This window comes from Channa argus, chromosome 16 (assembly GCF_033026475.1).
Source record: "Channa argus isolate prfri chromosome 16, Channa argus male v1.0, whole genome shotgun sequence".
In the NCBI taxonomy this organism is placed as follows: Eukaryota; Metazoa; Chordata; class Actinopteri; order Anabantiformes; family Channidae; genus Channa; species Channa argus.
The window spans coordinates 12083789-12099030 of NC_090212.1; the positions used below are offsets into that span (position 1 = coordinate 12083789).

Below are 15242 nucleotides of genomic sequence, written 5' to 3' on the forward strand. Positions count from 1 at the left end.
TATATAGACACTGTTATTTTTTTTATATTATCAGTGAATGTTTATTGTACAGCAGCCACGACATATGAATATGGAGAATGCATATTGTATTCCATTAATCTGACTAAAAGCTCCCTACTGGAACCAAAACTGTCCACATATTTTACAATGTTGGCATTTGCTGATGTGTCTTGTTTGTTGATAGCACTTCTGCAACAAATCCTCACCAGATAGTTTGTGTAACATAAACACTTAATACATTGCCTGGGATGCTGTTGTAAACAGTAATAAATCAGAATATGACATTAGGGGCGTACTTAAAGTAAAAATTCCAACAAAAGAACAAAGACTCTTCTTTTTGTGAGTTAGGAAAATAAATAGTATGAATTGGTAAAAGCAAAAGAAACATACATTTATTTGCACAACTTGCTTGTCTTTTTTCTTATCATATTTACAGAGAGAGTCTACAGCCCAAACTTTGTGAACACATTTTTTGCTCAATTATATGCATTGTTTTCTGCAGTCCCTCCAAAAAGGACTACACTTAAACACCGTCCTTGTCAAATTCACAGACAAAATACATGGTGGGATGGCAAGCCACATCAGTCCACTCCCCAGAGGCCACCATCTCAGCACAGTCCTCATCATCATAGGCATTGTTGGGCTCTCCTTTTCTCCATCTGCTGAAAGTAGTCATGGGAGAGCGATCTACGTAGGTAAAAACACCCTCATGGTCCAGATCATGAATGCCAATGTAGATTCTGCTCAGGCCTGCTTCGCTTATGTACCCTGCGATTGCCGTGTTGGCTCCCTCATCCTTGGGCATGGCCAGGTGCCCACCCCTCGTGCGACAGTAAACCTCAGCATCGGAGTAGCGTTTCTCCTCCTTCACCAAAAGATAGACCTTACTGTCTGTCTCTTTTATGCCAGCAACAGCTGCAGGGGAGGGCAGTGCTGAAAAATGAGCACTTGTATTTCTATACATTTCACATTGACATGCCCAGAAATTACAGTGCTTTGAGAGGAACAAGTGAAGCAATAGCAAGGATACAAGAAGTGATAATGATGAAAATTAAATGTCGAAACAGTGACAAGTTGCAAAGTGCTTTTTCTTTTTAAAGAATGTTAAGATCATACCATTTTTAATGAATTTCAGTTCAGAGGAAAGCTGGGCCACAAGAATGTCCATTTCTCCAATCATCTTTCTTATTGGTGTGCACTCACATGGAACACCTGATCAGGCAAACAGGTAGGGGATTACCACATGTTTGTCATAATTAATTTTCAAAATCTCACCAAATGTGTCTGTTTAACTCTACAATAATCTGTTTGACAAACCAAATAAGATGGGAGATAATACCTTACCTGGGTCTCCATTAGGGCCCCTTGGACCTGGATCCCCAATGTCTCCTTTTAATCCTGATATAGAAAATGTTATTATTCATAAAATATCAAATATACTATAATCAATTGTTATCCAACTATATTTGAAGTACATTATTACCTTTCATTCCACTTGGGCCCATTTTTCCATAATGCCCCATAATTCCTTTCTGTCCTTTAAGCCCAGGTTGGCCTGGCATGACAGGATTTGTTTTGTAACAATTCAGTCCATTTAAAAAGATATACATCTCTCATGTTATACAAAATGTCTGTACTTTAAAAAAACAAATTAAAGAAAATAATCTCATGAAGTTCTCAAACTGCATTTAACCTCCTTTAACTAAGGTATGTTAATTAAAATGAGGAGTCTGTGTAATCTCCTTTAGAAGTCCTCATTATGGTCTTCAGTAAACACTTGTCAACAGCAGCAGATTCTGCAAATCATTTATCCTCCAACCTCTCACCCAAATGTAAACACTCGGTCATCTTTGGATGGCTTGTTAGTGATTTAACGGCACATTATCAGCCCAAGCAATGTGATCTTTACCCCAGTTCTTCTTTGTTGCAGCTCAGTGGTAGTGGTGAGCAAATAAGGAGATATAAGCTTGTGTGTAGGAAAATGTTTTCCCATGTATAGAGAAGATATGTGGTTTAGTTATGTAGGTATTTTCCCTTGTTGTAAAAAAAGGCAGAAAGTGTACCAATCTCTCCAGGAGGGCCTACTCGTCCCGGTCTCCCTGGCGCTCCTTTTTCTCCTTTCTCTCCTGGTTCTCCTTATGCAGATAAAAACAAAACAAAAAACAGTCATCAGGAAATATGAAGACAGATCCTATTTGTGTTCAAGTAAAATAGTGTGTATGACAACTGCATGCCTTTGAGTCCAGGGACAAGAATTTGAATAGTGCAGGTCTCTTCTGCCAAGTGCTGCCCATAAGATGTCTGTATGGGTACAAAACTTATCATCACAGACAATATTATTGGTAGTAACAGCATCTCGCCGCTCATTCTTGTACATGGGCTGGTTGTCTAAGGTGGGGAAACAGAAAAAATGAAGAACATTGCTGATTATTATTAGTTATACTCACAAAACGTAAACTTTAGCTATAGATATCACAAAGAAAGTAAAGTATTTCACAATTGAAATAGCGGAACTATTAAACATTAGCACATTTAGCAATGCAGACAGGCTACAAATTCCTGAGAGTACAAGGCCTACTATGAAAAGATTGTAGACACTACTTTAGTAATAAATAAAAACAAAACCAAACTTGTCTACAACAATTTTTAAACTGTTCCTTAAGACGTAAATAACCCACTCAGATTTACAGTGCTAGAGACAACAAAACATAATAAGCTTAGGCAATGTCATTATCCCTTAATGAAAAAAACTGCTAAAGTGGACAAACTGAAAATGGAAAGCCTACCTGTAGAGAATCTTTCCAGACAGAAGGAAACAGGATTGCTTGCCTGCTTGCAAAGACGTGCGGGGCTTTGAACACTGGTGGTCCTACAGAAACATTAAATGTGCCTCTACAGGCACCACAGAATGTGTGTGATAGGACATTCATAAACAGCTCACAGATAAAGCCCAAAGCAGCTGGAGCCCCACAGATAATTGGCTGGGAAAGTAGTCAAGTGATTGACGGTGGAGATGCACTGGCTTAGCAAAGTATATCAGCTATTTAGACAAGCAAGTCAATCTACAAGATATTTTAAATATTTTAGGAGAACCACTAACATTTTTTGGGCATTAGAATTTATGTTATGCTTGTGACGTGGCCCACCTTACCATCTCCTCTCTGTATTTAGCTGAAGTACTGCTTCATTTGGTTTTCAATCTCCGTGGGTTGCCTCAGCTTTATTTACTTACTTTTGTTTACTGGGAAGAGGGCTTTGACAGACCAGTCCAGTTTAACATCAACACTTAACCAAATTGGCTATTTACTTAAATAAACCTATGGTTCAGTGTCACTAAACATTTTGTGACATTATATGACTAAATACAATACAATGGGTATCTGCCACTGCCATGTCCCAAACTGCAGTGCTTCTTTGATATGATCAACTCTCTAGGTCATTATTTCCATGATGTTTTCTCTGCTCTCTGTAAACGAGTTATAATTGGTTTGGGATTTGGCTTCAGACATGCAGATGTGTTGTTACACAATATGGCCACTTGATGGAGCCGTTGTCCAGAGAAACAACAGTAGTGGCTTATATACATATATATCTTCAAGCATATATATATATATATATATATATATATATATATATATATATATATATATATATATATATATATATATATATATATATATATATATATATATATATATATATATATATATATATATATATATCTCTTTAGATATTTGGAGTTAATCAGTCACTAATGCAGGGGGCCTGGTGTATCAGTGGTAAAGCATTGGGTTGGGCTGCAGAAGGCCATGAGTTTGAATCACACCCCAGCAGGTGTGGATCCGTCTGAGCCCAGATAACAATGCAATGGTTGCGGCAGGAAGGTCATCCGGCGTAAAAACTCATGCCAAATCAACCCCGGAGGCGACAAGGTGAAAGCCGTTGAATACACAGACCTACATATCATAAAATCAAAACTAAAAAACGAATTTCAGGTTTTAAAATAACTTTGTGGTTAGTACTGACCAGACTGAAAAAAAAAAAGAGTTGAAATTTTAACAAATTTTAACAACACTTGTGTTTCATTTGCAGTTACAGTATTGCATAATAAAATATGTCAGTGTCTGATATGGTCAAGTGGTGCTTGCCTTTGTTGCATTATTTAGGAAGTCAAGCAGTTACCATCTTGGACTTTTTAAAAATGTCTTGTTAATGTTCACATGTTGTCATCTAGTGTCAGTAATCAGATAGGGCCCAGTAGAAGAGTATTAGATGTCCTAATTAGATTTACAAACCCAGAGGCAGCTTTCAATAGGAGATTGGGTGTCTCCTTTAAAAATCCCCTCAAAAGTTTTACATTACCTGCCTTTTAAATATTTATGTCTCTCAAGTCAACATTTGCTGCCCTTTTAATGCAGCCAGTGAAGTGGTGTACATTTTAACTTTATAATGAAACACTAAGCAATCAACAGTGAGCGGTACAATTAGCTGTCCCATATTCAAGCCCAGAGATATCTTTAAAGTATAGCCTAATGTAGTTTTTAAATGTGTATGCAAGTGAACCAGGTGAGATGACATAGTGTTGGATCCAAGCACAACAGTAGGCTACCAGCTACATGTTTTTTTATAATTTTTGAGTTTAATTAAATCAGGGTTTTTTTTTCTTTCTTGTTATTGTTAGACTAACTTGAAGAATGGTTATAGATGTGATATCATTTGGTTACATTTAGTCATTTAGCAGACCTTTTTATCCAAAGCCACTTACAAGTGAGTTACAAGGCAGCAAAAATGTTAAGTCAAGGAGAAAACATCGGAAAACTGTTTAGATTTCATGAAATGCAAGTGCAAGAAGGAGCAGTTTAAAAAAATAGATCTAAGTGCACAGGAAGCTGCGGAAGAGTTCTGTTTTAGCAGTTCAGAATATTGAATATTCAGCTCGTTCCAGCATATGTTAAAGACGTGAAGGGAAAAAATGAACAATATTTTGATAATCGAACCACGTAACCTATGCGTATCTTCTGCAATACACGGGGAAGTTTGTTTCTCCTGTTCGGTTTTTTCAAAATAAAACGCAGCCAGTAAAAAATTACCTAACACAGAATCTTACGCGCGGCACGTCAACGCGGACTTAATAGTTAGCGGTGACGTCACGGGAGCTCACCGGCGCGCGAGCACTGTCTGTCATCCAGACTCCTGTCCTGCAGACAAGAGGAGCAGCGCAGCTCATCTGTTGCTGCAGATACACGTCCGTATGAGGGACTTCAAACTCCCTGCCGTCGCTCGGAACATACATTTAACAGTCTGAGGTTTAAGAGTTGTAAGTGCCTGTGTTTGTAAGTTTTACACCTTTATTGCCAGTGTGGATTTGAAGTACTTAGTATTCCTTTTTCCAATATTTTAACGTAACGTAAGTACAGCTGAAGCAGTAAATCCTCTGTTTTTGCTCACTTCCTGTTGGTGTTGTGTTTGTTTGCTGAGGTTGTGCTGCACAACTTCAGGGAGAACCTCTTTTTCTAGCACGGCATTAGCTTCAAATATCTACAGTGATAATAATAATATAATCCTAGATATCTGTCACAGTCCATCCTGGATATCTGAAATAAAAATTCAGACTAACAATTGGACTGTAGATACTGTATTCAAATTAGGGTTTTTTTCCTAGTAGGAATCAGGAAGAAATATTTACATATATCTGTAACAGATATCTAGATGTGCAGATTAACTGCTTGCCATGCAACATACATATCCTCCCATTGCTAACATTTATTTATTTGGGTTATTTTATATATTTATTCTCTTGTTTCTACCTACACTTATAATCTCAAACCTAAACGATACCTTTTCTGATCACGATTGTTAAAAGTTGACTTGTGAAATGTGACATATATGTAGATTACTCATTGCCCTGTTTTTCCGTAGCTGATATCCAATGCATTTTCCATGATCCTTTTGCTTGGCAGGGAACAGGAAACAAGAAGCAGGAAACAAGAGGCGTGTTTGCTTGTCCTGCTTTAACTCTGAGCCAGCGTTCATTCATTTGTGTGCGTGTATGTTTGTTTCCTCATTTATAAACTGTAGGTCTCTGTGTGTTTCATACTGATATGTGACACTTCTGATTTGCATTGTCCCCACAGTGTGTCACTGGCTTTTATTTGTTAGGCTCACCCCTCACTTGAAGTGCCTCACCTCTTTGTCTGGATTAGGGTCAAATCTTAAGAGGATTTAGGCTGCAGAGTCAAAGTTACTTGTGAGGGACTGGTCTCAGTTGGGTTGGCAGGACAGATGACATTGACTTGTGGTGTGGACTTCTAGGCAGAAGGCAATTCCCCCCCCCCTCCAGTGCGACGACAGATAGTTTAGAGCTTTGCTTTAAAAGTAGTGTATACTGTACAGTAAATCCCTAAGGTCTTGATTCAGTGAACAGTTCTGTATATTATAAAGACACACATGACCTATATGGACAGTGTGGCTACATAGGTCTTTTCTTTATATAGACCATTTCTATTACAGGAGTTCAGTCATGTTAATTTGTGCATTTTCTGTGGGTGTACTGTAATTGAAAATACACTGAATTTTCTGCAGATCCCACCAGCCTTGATCTAACATTTGAAGGCTGACGATAATAGACAGGGAAAGTAATTTCCTCCACCCTCTCTCTGTCTGGTGCAGTTTGAAACTCCTGCTTACTTGTATTTTTATGTGGTTTGAATACATAAGTATGCAGTGTAACCCTACAGTTTCAGTCTTCGATAAGCAAATGATCATCACTGCAGATTTTCATACCATGCCAAATAATGTGCACTACTGTACTGTACAAGTTTCAAGGCATTACAGAAAGATCGTCTTAATAGCTCTGCTAACAGCAACAAGCTTCTAATATCGATTAAATCAAAATGTGCTATTAGATGACAGGTTTTTTATTTAGGCTTCCACAATGCTTCCCTCTTCTGTTTGTTTTAGGTTTAGCGTAAATGGTGGATCGGTACTTTGATGTTAGGAATCTTTTGTAAGACCTACCATGAACAGAAGACATGATCATGTAACAATAGTCCATTGAACAATAAATTCAGACAACAGCCGGTTATTTGCTATATATGCTTGCACTCACTTGCAGTTTGTAATCACTCCGAAAAAGATAATTTCCTTTAGATGCTTACTAGATTTATGTTTATTCATATTGGTGTAGTAACAAATTGAACCATCCTATGTCATTCTCACCAGAAATAAGCATTAGATGAAATATCATATGCATAGTGTTTTTAGACCATCCATTAGCTTTTCAACTTACTGTAACTTGCTCATATCTTTATTTCAGCAGAAATAAAGTGAGTGACTTAAAATAGGAAATTACTGCATGTTGAGTGAAGTCGACATTACTACAGGGCTTGCTAGACTAAATGTACTGGCATGATAATGATGTCCTGGAAGTCTCACTTCATTACATGAAATCATGCAAGGGATTATCTTTTGTTCAAGAATAAAGAAATGGTTTAACAGTCTTACAAAGAACTTATTATGTGACACAAAGGACTCAAATATTTGAAAAAGCTAATGTCATCATTTTTTCAACACTTGTCATCTAGGCTGTAGAAATAGGAACAGTGTGATGTACAGTTTATTAGGAGAAAATGTTAAATAATGCAAGATCCGTGGAACAATGTTTAAAGAAAGACAGAAATAATTTGGCATGGCTACAGATGTTTCCAGTCTGTATTGAGTTTGAACACAATGCTGAGTAATGTACTTGACGAACTTGGAGTCCTTGTGGAGGCTACATCAGCAGTTTCCACTGCATATAGTCATTTGACATTTGACCCCAATCCCTGAAGCTCATTGGATATGCAAGGATACACTTTTACATGAATCTCTGTGTTTGTTGGATTACCTGCCAATAGCTAAATACATGTATTAATGATGTGTGTGAAATCCCAGCTTTTTGACTGATTTACTTCAAAGCTAAAGTAAAGTTTATAGCTTTTTTAATTGTTATTATGTTTACTAGAAATATACTCAAAAACATCACACACTGAAGTGCAGTGCAGAGATGTTAACACCTTTTTTGCCTAAGAATTCTCATTAATTGTAATTTTAAAACAAAGCAGTGGGTGGAGCGTGGTGGAGCAGATAAGATTGATTTTGAGTCTGAAGGATCTGAAATGCTTTGTCTGGGTAGACAGTTATTGTTAGGGGACATGGAATAGCCTCCCCATCACATCATTAAGTGAGTGATAAATGCTACTGTGGATCAGTTTGCTTATGAAGCAGTTCTGACTGTTGTTGAGTCTTGATGTTTTCATGTCAAGTAAAATATAATGATTATAGAGCAATGTTATAGTTTTAAAAGCAAAGACTGACAATTTGATGGGAAGCTGTAATTTGCTGCCATGCAAATAAGGATTATATTACCTAAGTCAAAAATGGAATGGCTGTGGCCATACAAATCTTAGGGGAATCGGCAAGAAAAAAAGTGCAAAATGTGTTTAATGTACATATGTATGTAGATAATTCATGTGTTTCTTCCCCGTTGCTGTCTCTTTCCCTCTCCTAGTTGTGTGGCTGTGTTGACTGGAGGTAAACCATGGAGGATGGGAAGCCAGTATGGGCGCCCCACCCCACAGATGGGTTCCAGCTGGGCATGATCGTTGACATAGGAGCCGACACGCTCACCATAGAACCACTGAACCAGAAGGGCAAGGTGGGTCAACACACAGAAACACACAGACATATCCACAAACCCTAAAGTTCCATTTACAGACAAAGGACATTAAATGGAGAAATGAGTGAAGAGTTGAGGTTGTAGTAATGTTTGTTTTCTTGGCACAGCTGCACATGTCATTGGTTTACATTAACTGGTTGTTGTTTGCCTTCATCACAGGGAAATCATCACTAAGTAAATATTTTAGGTTCACGTACAAAAGCTATAATAAAAATTACAAAGCAGTGTGTGAGAAATAAAACATTACTTTTTCAGTAATATAATACAGTCTGTCTTATGAGCATTTTCACGTACAGAGGCGTTAGCACAACAATGTGTAAAATGTAAGAAACATGAGAAACCTCTTGTCTAGGGCCATAAATAAATAAAGAGAGCAGCAGCAGGTACACTGATAGTGTTACCTAAAGGGAGAGCTGCTCATTAGGAGGTAAAGGCCACCTGTTACACCTGAGCCATCACATGTTCCCAGCAAGCAGGGCTCCAATGTTTACAGCAGACATGCAGTGGAGCAGGTGCCTCTGCATTTGCTTTGTGTTCTCACCACAGCTTGAGGATATGCACAGTTGCCACTAAGACACTAAAACTGAAGAAGATAAAATAAATTCTTTCATCATTTACTATATTCTTTACACCTGTGTGTTTTTTTTTTGTTTTGTTTTGTTTTTTTTGTTTTTTTATGAGACATGTCAGAATATCTTCTGGGAATTATGTGTGCCAATGAGCCAGTATTCACAATGGTATTGCATTTGGACTGGCACATCTGTGTCCACTACAATGTATCATACATTTACATTTGCACATTGTAATTTATATTTTTATGTGTTCGCTCTGAAAATATTCTCTCCCTTTTTAAGACTTAAGTACTTCTGAAGGTACAAAAAAAATTAAAGGTGTCTAAAATTGATACTGTGTTTGTTGCAATCTGTATTTTGTTCAATAAACTAAAAAAAGTTGCACTGGAAACAATAACTGTTTAATATTAATACTCTTTTATCAAATCACTCACTAAGAGAAACATTTTTAAGGGGTACTTAAAAGTAGTTAGCTAGAGAAGATTTGAATGAGTTTGAAATGGGGTGAATGGTCATAATCTTTTTATTCCTCAAGGCAAATGCTCTGTCACGTTCACTGTGGGAATGAAAGGCCCATTGAGTGCCTTTTTTTCCTGCAGTGTGGAGCTCATTAGTGCCTCAGCCTGGCTGCCTCTTCTTTGTCTGTGTTACTGGTTAGACATTTTTCACATGGTTGTTATTGTTTTTGGGTATTTTCTGGTTGAGCCAGGGTACTGTAGCAAACACACAGGGCAGATTTTGTTTATGCTTACAGAAACTGCTTGTGGTAATGCTGTGGGTGGAGTTTAGTGGTCTTTCTGTACCACACACACACACACACACACACACACACCCACTCACTTACTTACTCACTCAGGTGTTCAGATCCTGTTGCTCCCCCAACAAATTATTCATTACCTTGCCATGTCTCCCCTTGTTTCTCTCACAGCCTGCTTGTTCCATTGAGTTTATTTCCATTAACTCAGACTCTTAAACAATAGAGTGAGAATATCAGTATCTAAGTTTGCCTGGGAACATGTCGCACCAAATATCATTACTGTTATGGTTCATGTTTATGCATGCTTGCTTAGCTTTTTATGATCTTAAATATGTCTTCAATTGCTAGCTAATGCTAATAAAAATGGTTTTGTATCATAGGCCTTTGAAAGAACACTAGATAAACAATGAACAGTCTTGGACATGAATTTGGGAAAGCTAAGCAGGGACAGTACTATTTGTAGTAAGTCTGGCTTCACTGTTAGTTTCACTATCTGAACGTTAACAATACCTGTTAATGCTACAGACCTTTCTTGCTCCAATGAGCCAAGTCTTCCCAGCAGAAGATGATGTCAATAAACATATGGAAGACAACTGTAAGTTTTTATTGTAATAATTTTTGCAACAATCTGAACAAAATATTTTTTCTTAGAATTCTTATTTCAATTGTCGTGTTTTTGTTTTTGTTTGTTTGTTTGTTTGTTTCCAGGTTCCTTGATGTACTTGAATGAAGCCACTCTTCTCAATAACGTCAGAGTGCGGTACAGTAAAGACCACATTTACGTATGTTTTATTCCTCAATCTATTCTTGTCTGCATTAGTATGAATTTATTAATTGTGTGCTGCCAATGACATAAACTATAAGCATAACTTTCTAGTTGCACAATACAGAGATGTACGTAGTAACAGGGAGTAGAGCAGAAGCGAGAAAGGAACCCTGTCTTATTTTCCCTTGGGCTAAAGTACCAGGTGGTAAAGGGAAGCTAGCAAAGGGTCACAAAGTCTGATGGGCAAACCCAATCTGGATCCTAGCCATTCACTTAGGAAATGATGAACAGTTGGTAAATGTAAAAAGCAGGACAGAGAAGCAGGTTAGGGTGGGTCTCTTTCTGTTGGCTCATTTTCATTTACTCTAAATATTTAATATTATAATGTATTTTTTCTAATAATTCTCTTTCTCTAAATTTAGTGACTTGTTTTTAATGTTTCTTACAGACCTATGTGGCTAATATCTTGATAGCTGTGAATCCTTACTATGACATCCCAATATTGTACGGCCCCGATTCCATCAAGTTGTACAAGGGGAAGTCGCTGGGCACACTGCCACCTCATGTTTATGCTATAGGTAAGACGTCATATCTCCTAATCACCAATCTGGGGCTAACATATAACCAACAGTATTTAAATGCAAGCTAAAATACAATTGACTGAAAAAATATAACAGAGTTGTTATCTGTTGATCCTTCTGTAATCCCTCTTTAACCTAATCACAATTTAATGGGAATAATAGTCAGGGGGGGTTATAGGTGCAAAAAATGGATGTACTTTTAATTAATATAAAAATGTATTAATTATAAAATAGCACAATCAATGCAATTCCCTTTCAATGTGTTTTTTGAAGCAACCTCTTCAAGACCAGTTAATTTTTAAAACAACTACACTTTGACAAATTGAATTATACATTATGTGTTCCTTTATTGTGCGTTTCTTATTTTTCTTTTTAGCTGACAAAGCCTACAGAGACATGAAGGTTCTAAAGATGAGCCAGTCCATCATTGTTTCGGGTGAATCTGGGGCTGGAAAGACAGAGAACACAAAGTTTGTTCTCAGGTATGGACTCTAATGATTCATTCTGCATCCCTTCCTAATCTTCCCCCGGCCCTTTATCTGTTGCCCCCTTCTTCCAAAACAGCGTATTTCACCACAGTATCTTGTGTCTATGTACTAATCAGAAATAGAGCTTATAGGTTATACTGCATCATGGTGGATGCAAACTGCTATCAAACAAGCAAAAGTGTGTTCTGATTTCAGCTTTAACTGATGAGGTTAAAAGTAATAGGGGGCATCCTATTCCCTGGGACAACAATAAAGTAAATAAACAGGTAAAGGAGAGAGTTAGTCAAAAGACAGCAAGCTCTTCATTATTGTTGATACTGCAGTCACACTTCGAGTGGATTAGTAGAAAAGCTACTGTGATGAAAACTCTAAACTGTGACCTGGTTTTTACTGTGACTGTGTTTTTAAATGTAAAAGATTTTTTATCTTATGTGGATTCAGTCTAATCATTGTTGCTGCTTTCCTAATTGCATATTCTTCATTTAGATATCTGACAACAACATATGGAAGTGGTCAAGATATTGATGAGAGAATTGTGGAAGGTAATAATTAACAAAATAAAGAGTCATCATTATAATGTGTTTAGCTTCTGGGGAAGTGTTATCCTGATTTTGTTTTAAAACTTTAGCAAATCCCCTCCTTGAGGCCTTTGGAAATGCAAAGACAGTTCGGAACAACAACAGTAGTCGCTTTGGGAAGTTTGTGGAAATCCATTTCAATGACAAGGTGGGATAAACACGGATTGTCTTGTTGTCTGTTGTAGAATATGATGTTTCTAAAATGCATTTTAAAATTTTGCATTTAAAAGCTTAAGCTTTATAACAAATGCTTCTTGCCTTTCTTCTTCTTATTATTCATTTTATTGTGTTACCAGAATGCAGTTGTGGGTGGATTCGTCTCCCATTACTTGTTAGAGAAGTCAAGAATTTGCATGCAAAGCAACGATGAAAGGAACTACCACATCTTCTACAGGCTGTGTGCAGGGGCATCTGAAGACATCAAGAAGAAACTGCACTTGGACTCACCAGACAACTTCAGGGTCAGTAAGCTTCAGTGGGCACTAGAGTCTGGAGGTATAAAATACTGTAGTGATCCAGGATAAACGAAATACCATTTTGTTTATGCCACTGCAAAGTGTGTTTTGGAGCATGTATGTTCTCTGGTAGCCCACTATATGTCACATGAGCTTATTTTCAGTGATGTCTTGACACAAATAAAAAGGGCGTCCCAATGGAAATGAAATTCCCCCAGTCAGAAAAACTACCGTATTTGGTCCCTTTTAATTTGCAATTATCAACCCAGCAGGGGCATAGTTACAGAGCATAAAGGTGCTTATCCCATTTTCTTCTACATGCTCTACAAAACAACATTTAATGGAACGACAAGCAGCTCAAGCTGCGCCTTTAGATGTTTATCATAGTGTCATCATATCAGGTCCCTGAGGTGACACCCACATCAACAGAGGCAATTACTTCATGCAATTCACTACTAGTCAGCTGTGTAGCAATATTGGAAGACAACAGAGTAAATCTTTTAGATGATGAAAATCAATACAAATACTCCCAGTAGGTTTGCCACTGAGAGTAAAATGCACGCATACTGTGTCTAAATTTAATTTATCAAAATGCTAATTATGTCTAAATGTTTTCTAAAATGATTTTTTTTTTTTTTGCAGTACCTCAACCGTGGATGCACCAGATACTTTGCCAGTAAGGAATCAGATAAACAAATCATGCAGAACCGCAAAAGTCCTGAGGTAATGTCACATTTTGTGCTACTGAATCACTTTGGATATTAATTTGCATTTCACTTTTTTGCTCTATGGTATGATATTGTATGTATTGTAATTTAACACTTTTCTGCGTAATGAATCATTCAGATGGATATACTATACAGTATTGTGTATCTCAACACCCATGAGTAGGCACTGGACTAAAAGCTCATTTGAAACCTTATTCAAGAAAATCCCCTGCAGAGGTGAAATGATATGCAGTAACTTGTCAATAAGAATATTTTATCCCAAGAAATTAGCTCAGGTCATGTGATGAATTATGTATGATGTGAAAAACAACAAGAACTGCATAGCCTGCAGAAGACATGTAATTAAAGAGCTTAAAGAATAAGTGGGATATTTTTCTCTCTCCACACCTAATTATTAACGCCTAAATGTTTTCTTGTCTAATACAGAATAATCTAGTCTTAAGTTCGTAAGAAACGATATTCTAGTTTAGATGTAAATTGATAAATGTCAGTAGAATATTAAATGTGGGAATGGCAGTGTCTAACTTAATTATTGTAGGACTGTATGCTTTGTGATTTTAAGTACATTGTGTGTTATTAACATATTTCTGATTAAGTCATTCTTTATCAATCTCTCCTACCACATGTGCCTGTTATACATATATAGGACAACAAGGTGATGTTTTTTATTTTAAAAGGGCTTTTTCTTCCCAGCACTCTATCCTGTATTTTTTTAAAAGTAAACACTGTAGCTCTCGGGTGTTACATGCTATTTACTGTGCAAACAGGAAATCAGAGTGCATGTTTCCTCTTTGTCTGCATGTGTCTGTCAAGTTTGGTGAATAGGGGGTGGGTGGTGTTTGACAGTAAACTCTACATTTTTTTCAGCTTATTTCTTTGTTTTTGTTTTTCTTATATTTTTGGTTATACATTCTGGTGCAGGACTGCACAATTATTGCACTTTTTTCATATTCTCAAGAATATTCTCTCTATTTGAAAAAGATTGACTTATTCTCTAGACTTGCGTGTTTTGAGAACAGTTGTATTGTTTATAAATGTGGAAAAAGTGTCATTAAATATTATCAAGGCAATATCTGAAAATGGTTTGTAAAGTATAGTCAGGAGTATAATTGTGCAGCCCTTTGGTAAAGGGTGTGTGATTAGTCTATGATCTGTTCCAGTGAAATTATCATTCTGCATGCCTTTTCTTCCCGCTTTCACTGTGTAATTCCTGAGATCTTGCACAATATTAGAATTGTTTCACTTAAGTCATAATTGAAATCGAATTCCCACGAGTGTGTTTCTCTGTGATTTTGGTTTTAATTTCTAGCTCTGTTGTGTCATCTGCAGCATCTGAAGGTTGGTGCTCTGAAGGATCCTCTTCTTGATGACCAGGGTGACTTCAACAGGATGTGTGTGGCCATGAAAAAGATTGGTCTGGATGACACTGAGAAGCTGGACCTATTTAGAGTGGTTTCTGGTGTTCTGCATCTGGGCAACCTTGACTTTGAAGAAACAGGCAGCTCCTCAGGTTGAATAGATTCTAAATGTGTGGAACTAGAGACATTTAGTTATTTATAACAGTTGAATACTTTAATTTTGATGCAATGTTTTGGCTTTTT

The 15242-nt window shown here is 37.0% G+C and overlaps 2 protein-coding genes across 3 annotated transcripts in view; one reads left to right on the forward strand and one right to left on the reverse strand.

Annotated features, from left to right (window-relative positions):
- colec11 (collectin sub-family member 11) lies at positions 1 to 2922 on the reverse strand. Of its 2 annotated transcripts, none has more exons than XM_067480922.1 (7): positions 2787 to 2922; positions 2235 to 2388; positions 2064 to 2135; positions 1484 to 1555; positions 1345 to 1398; positions 1117 to 1212; positions 1 to 915 (listed from the first exon to the last, which is right to left on the reverse strand). In XM_067480922.1, the coding sequence occupies exons 2-7, from the start codon at positions 2365 to 2367 to the stop codon at positions 524 to 526; spliced, it is 819 nt and encodes a 272-aa protein (XP_067337023.1). In that variant the 5' UTR covers positions 2368 to 2388; positions 2787 to 2922; the 3' UTR covers positions 1 to 523. The 2 variants fall into 2 exon arrangements, with proteins under 2 accessions (XP_067337023.1, XP_067337022.1); XM_067480921.1 differs by having other exon boundaries at positions 1 to 933.
- Positions 2923 to 5166: 2244 nt separating this feature from the next.
- Positions 5167 to 15242, forward strand: part of myo6b (myosin VIb) — a 31723-nt gene continuing 21647 nt past the window's right edge. The window contains exons 1-11 of the mRNA XM_067480604.1: positions 5167 to 5317; positions 8549 to 8695; positions 10571 to 10640; positions 10754 to 10827; positions 11260 to 11389; positions 11769 to 11874; positions 12367 to 12422; positions 12509 to 12606; positions 12755 to 12919; positions 13556 to 13636; positions 14971 to 15151. Coding sequence (XP_067336705.1) covers positions 8579 to 8695; positions 10571 to 10640; positions 10754 to 10827; positions 11260 to 11389; positions 11769 to 11874; positions 12367 to 12422; positions 12509 to 12606; positions 12755 to 12919; positions 13556 to 13636; positions 14971 to 15151 — 1078 coding nt within the window. The 5' untranslated portion in view covers positions 5167 to 5317; positions 8549 to 8578. The remainder of the gene's footprint in view (positions 5318 to 8548; positions 8696 to 10570; positions 10641 to 10753; positions 10828 to 11259; positions 11390 to 11768; positions 11875 to 12366; positions 12423 to 12508; positions 12607 to 12754; positions 12920 to 13555; positions 13637 to 14970; positions 15152 to 15242) is intronic.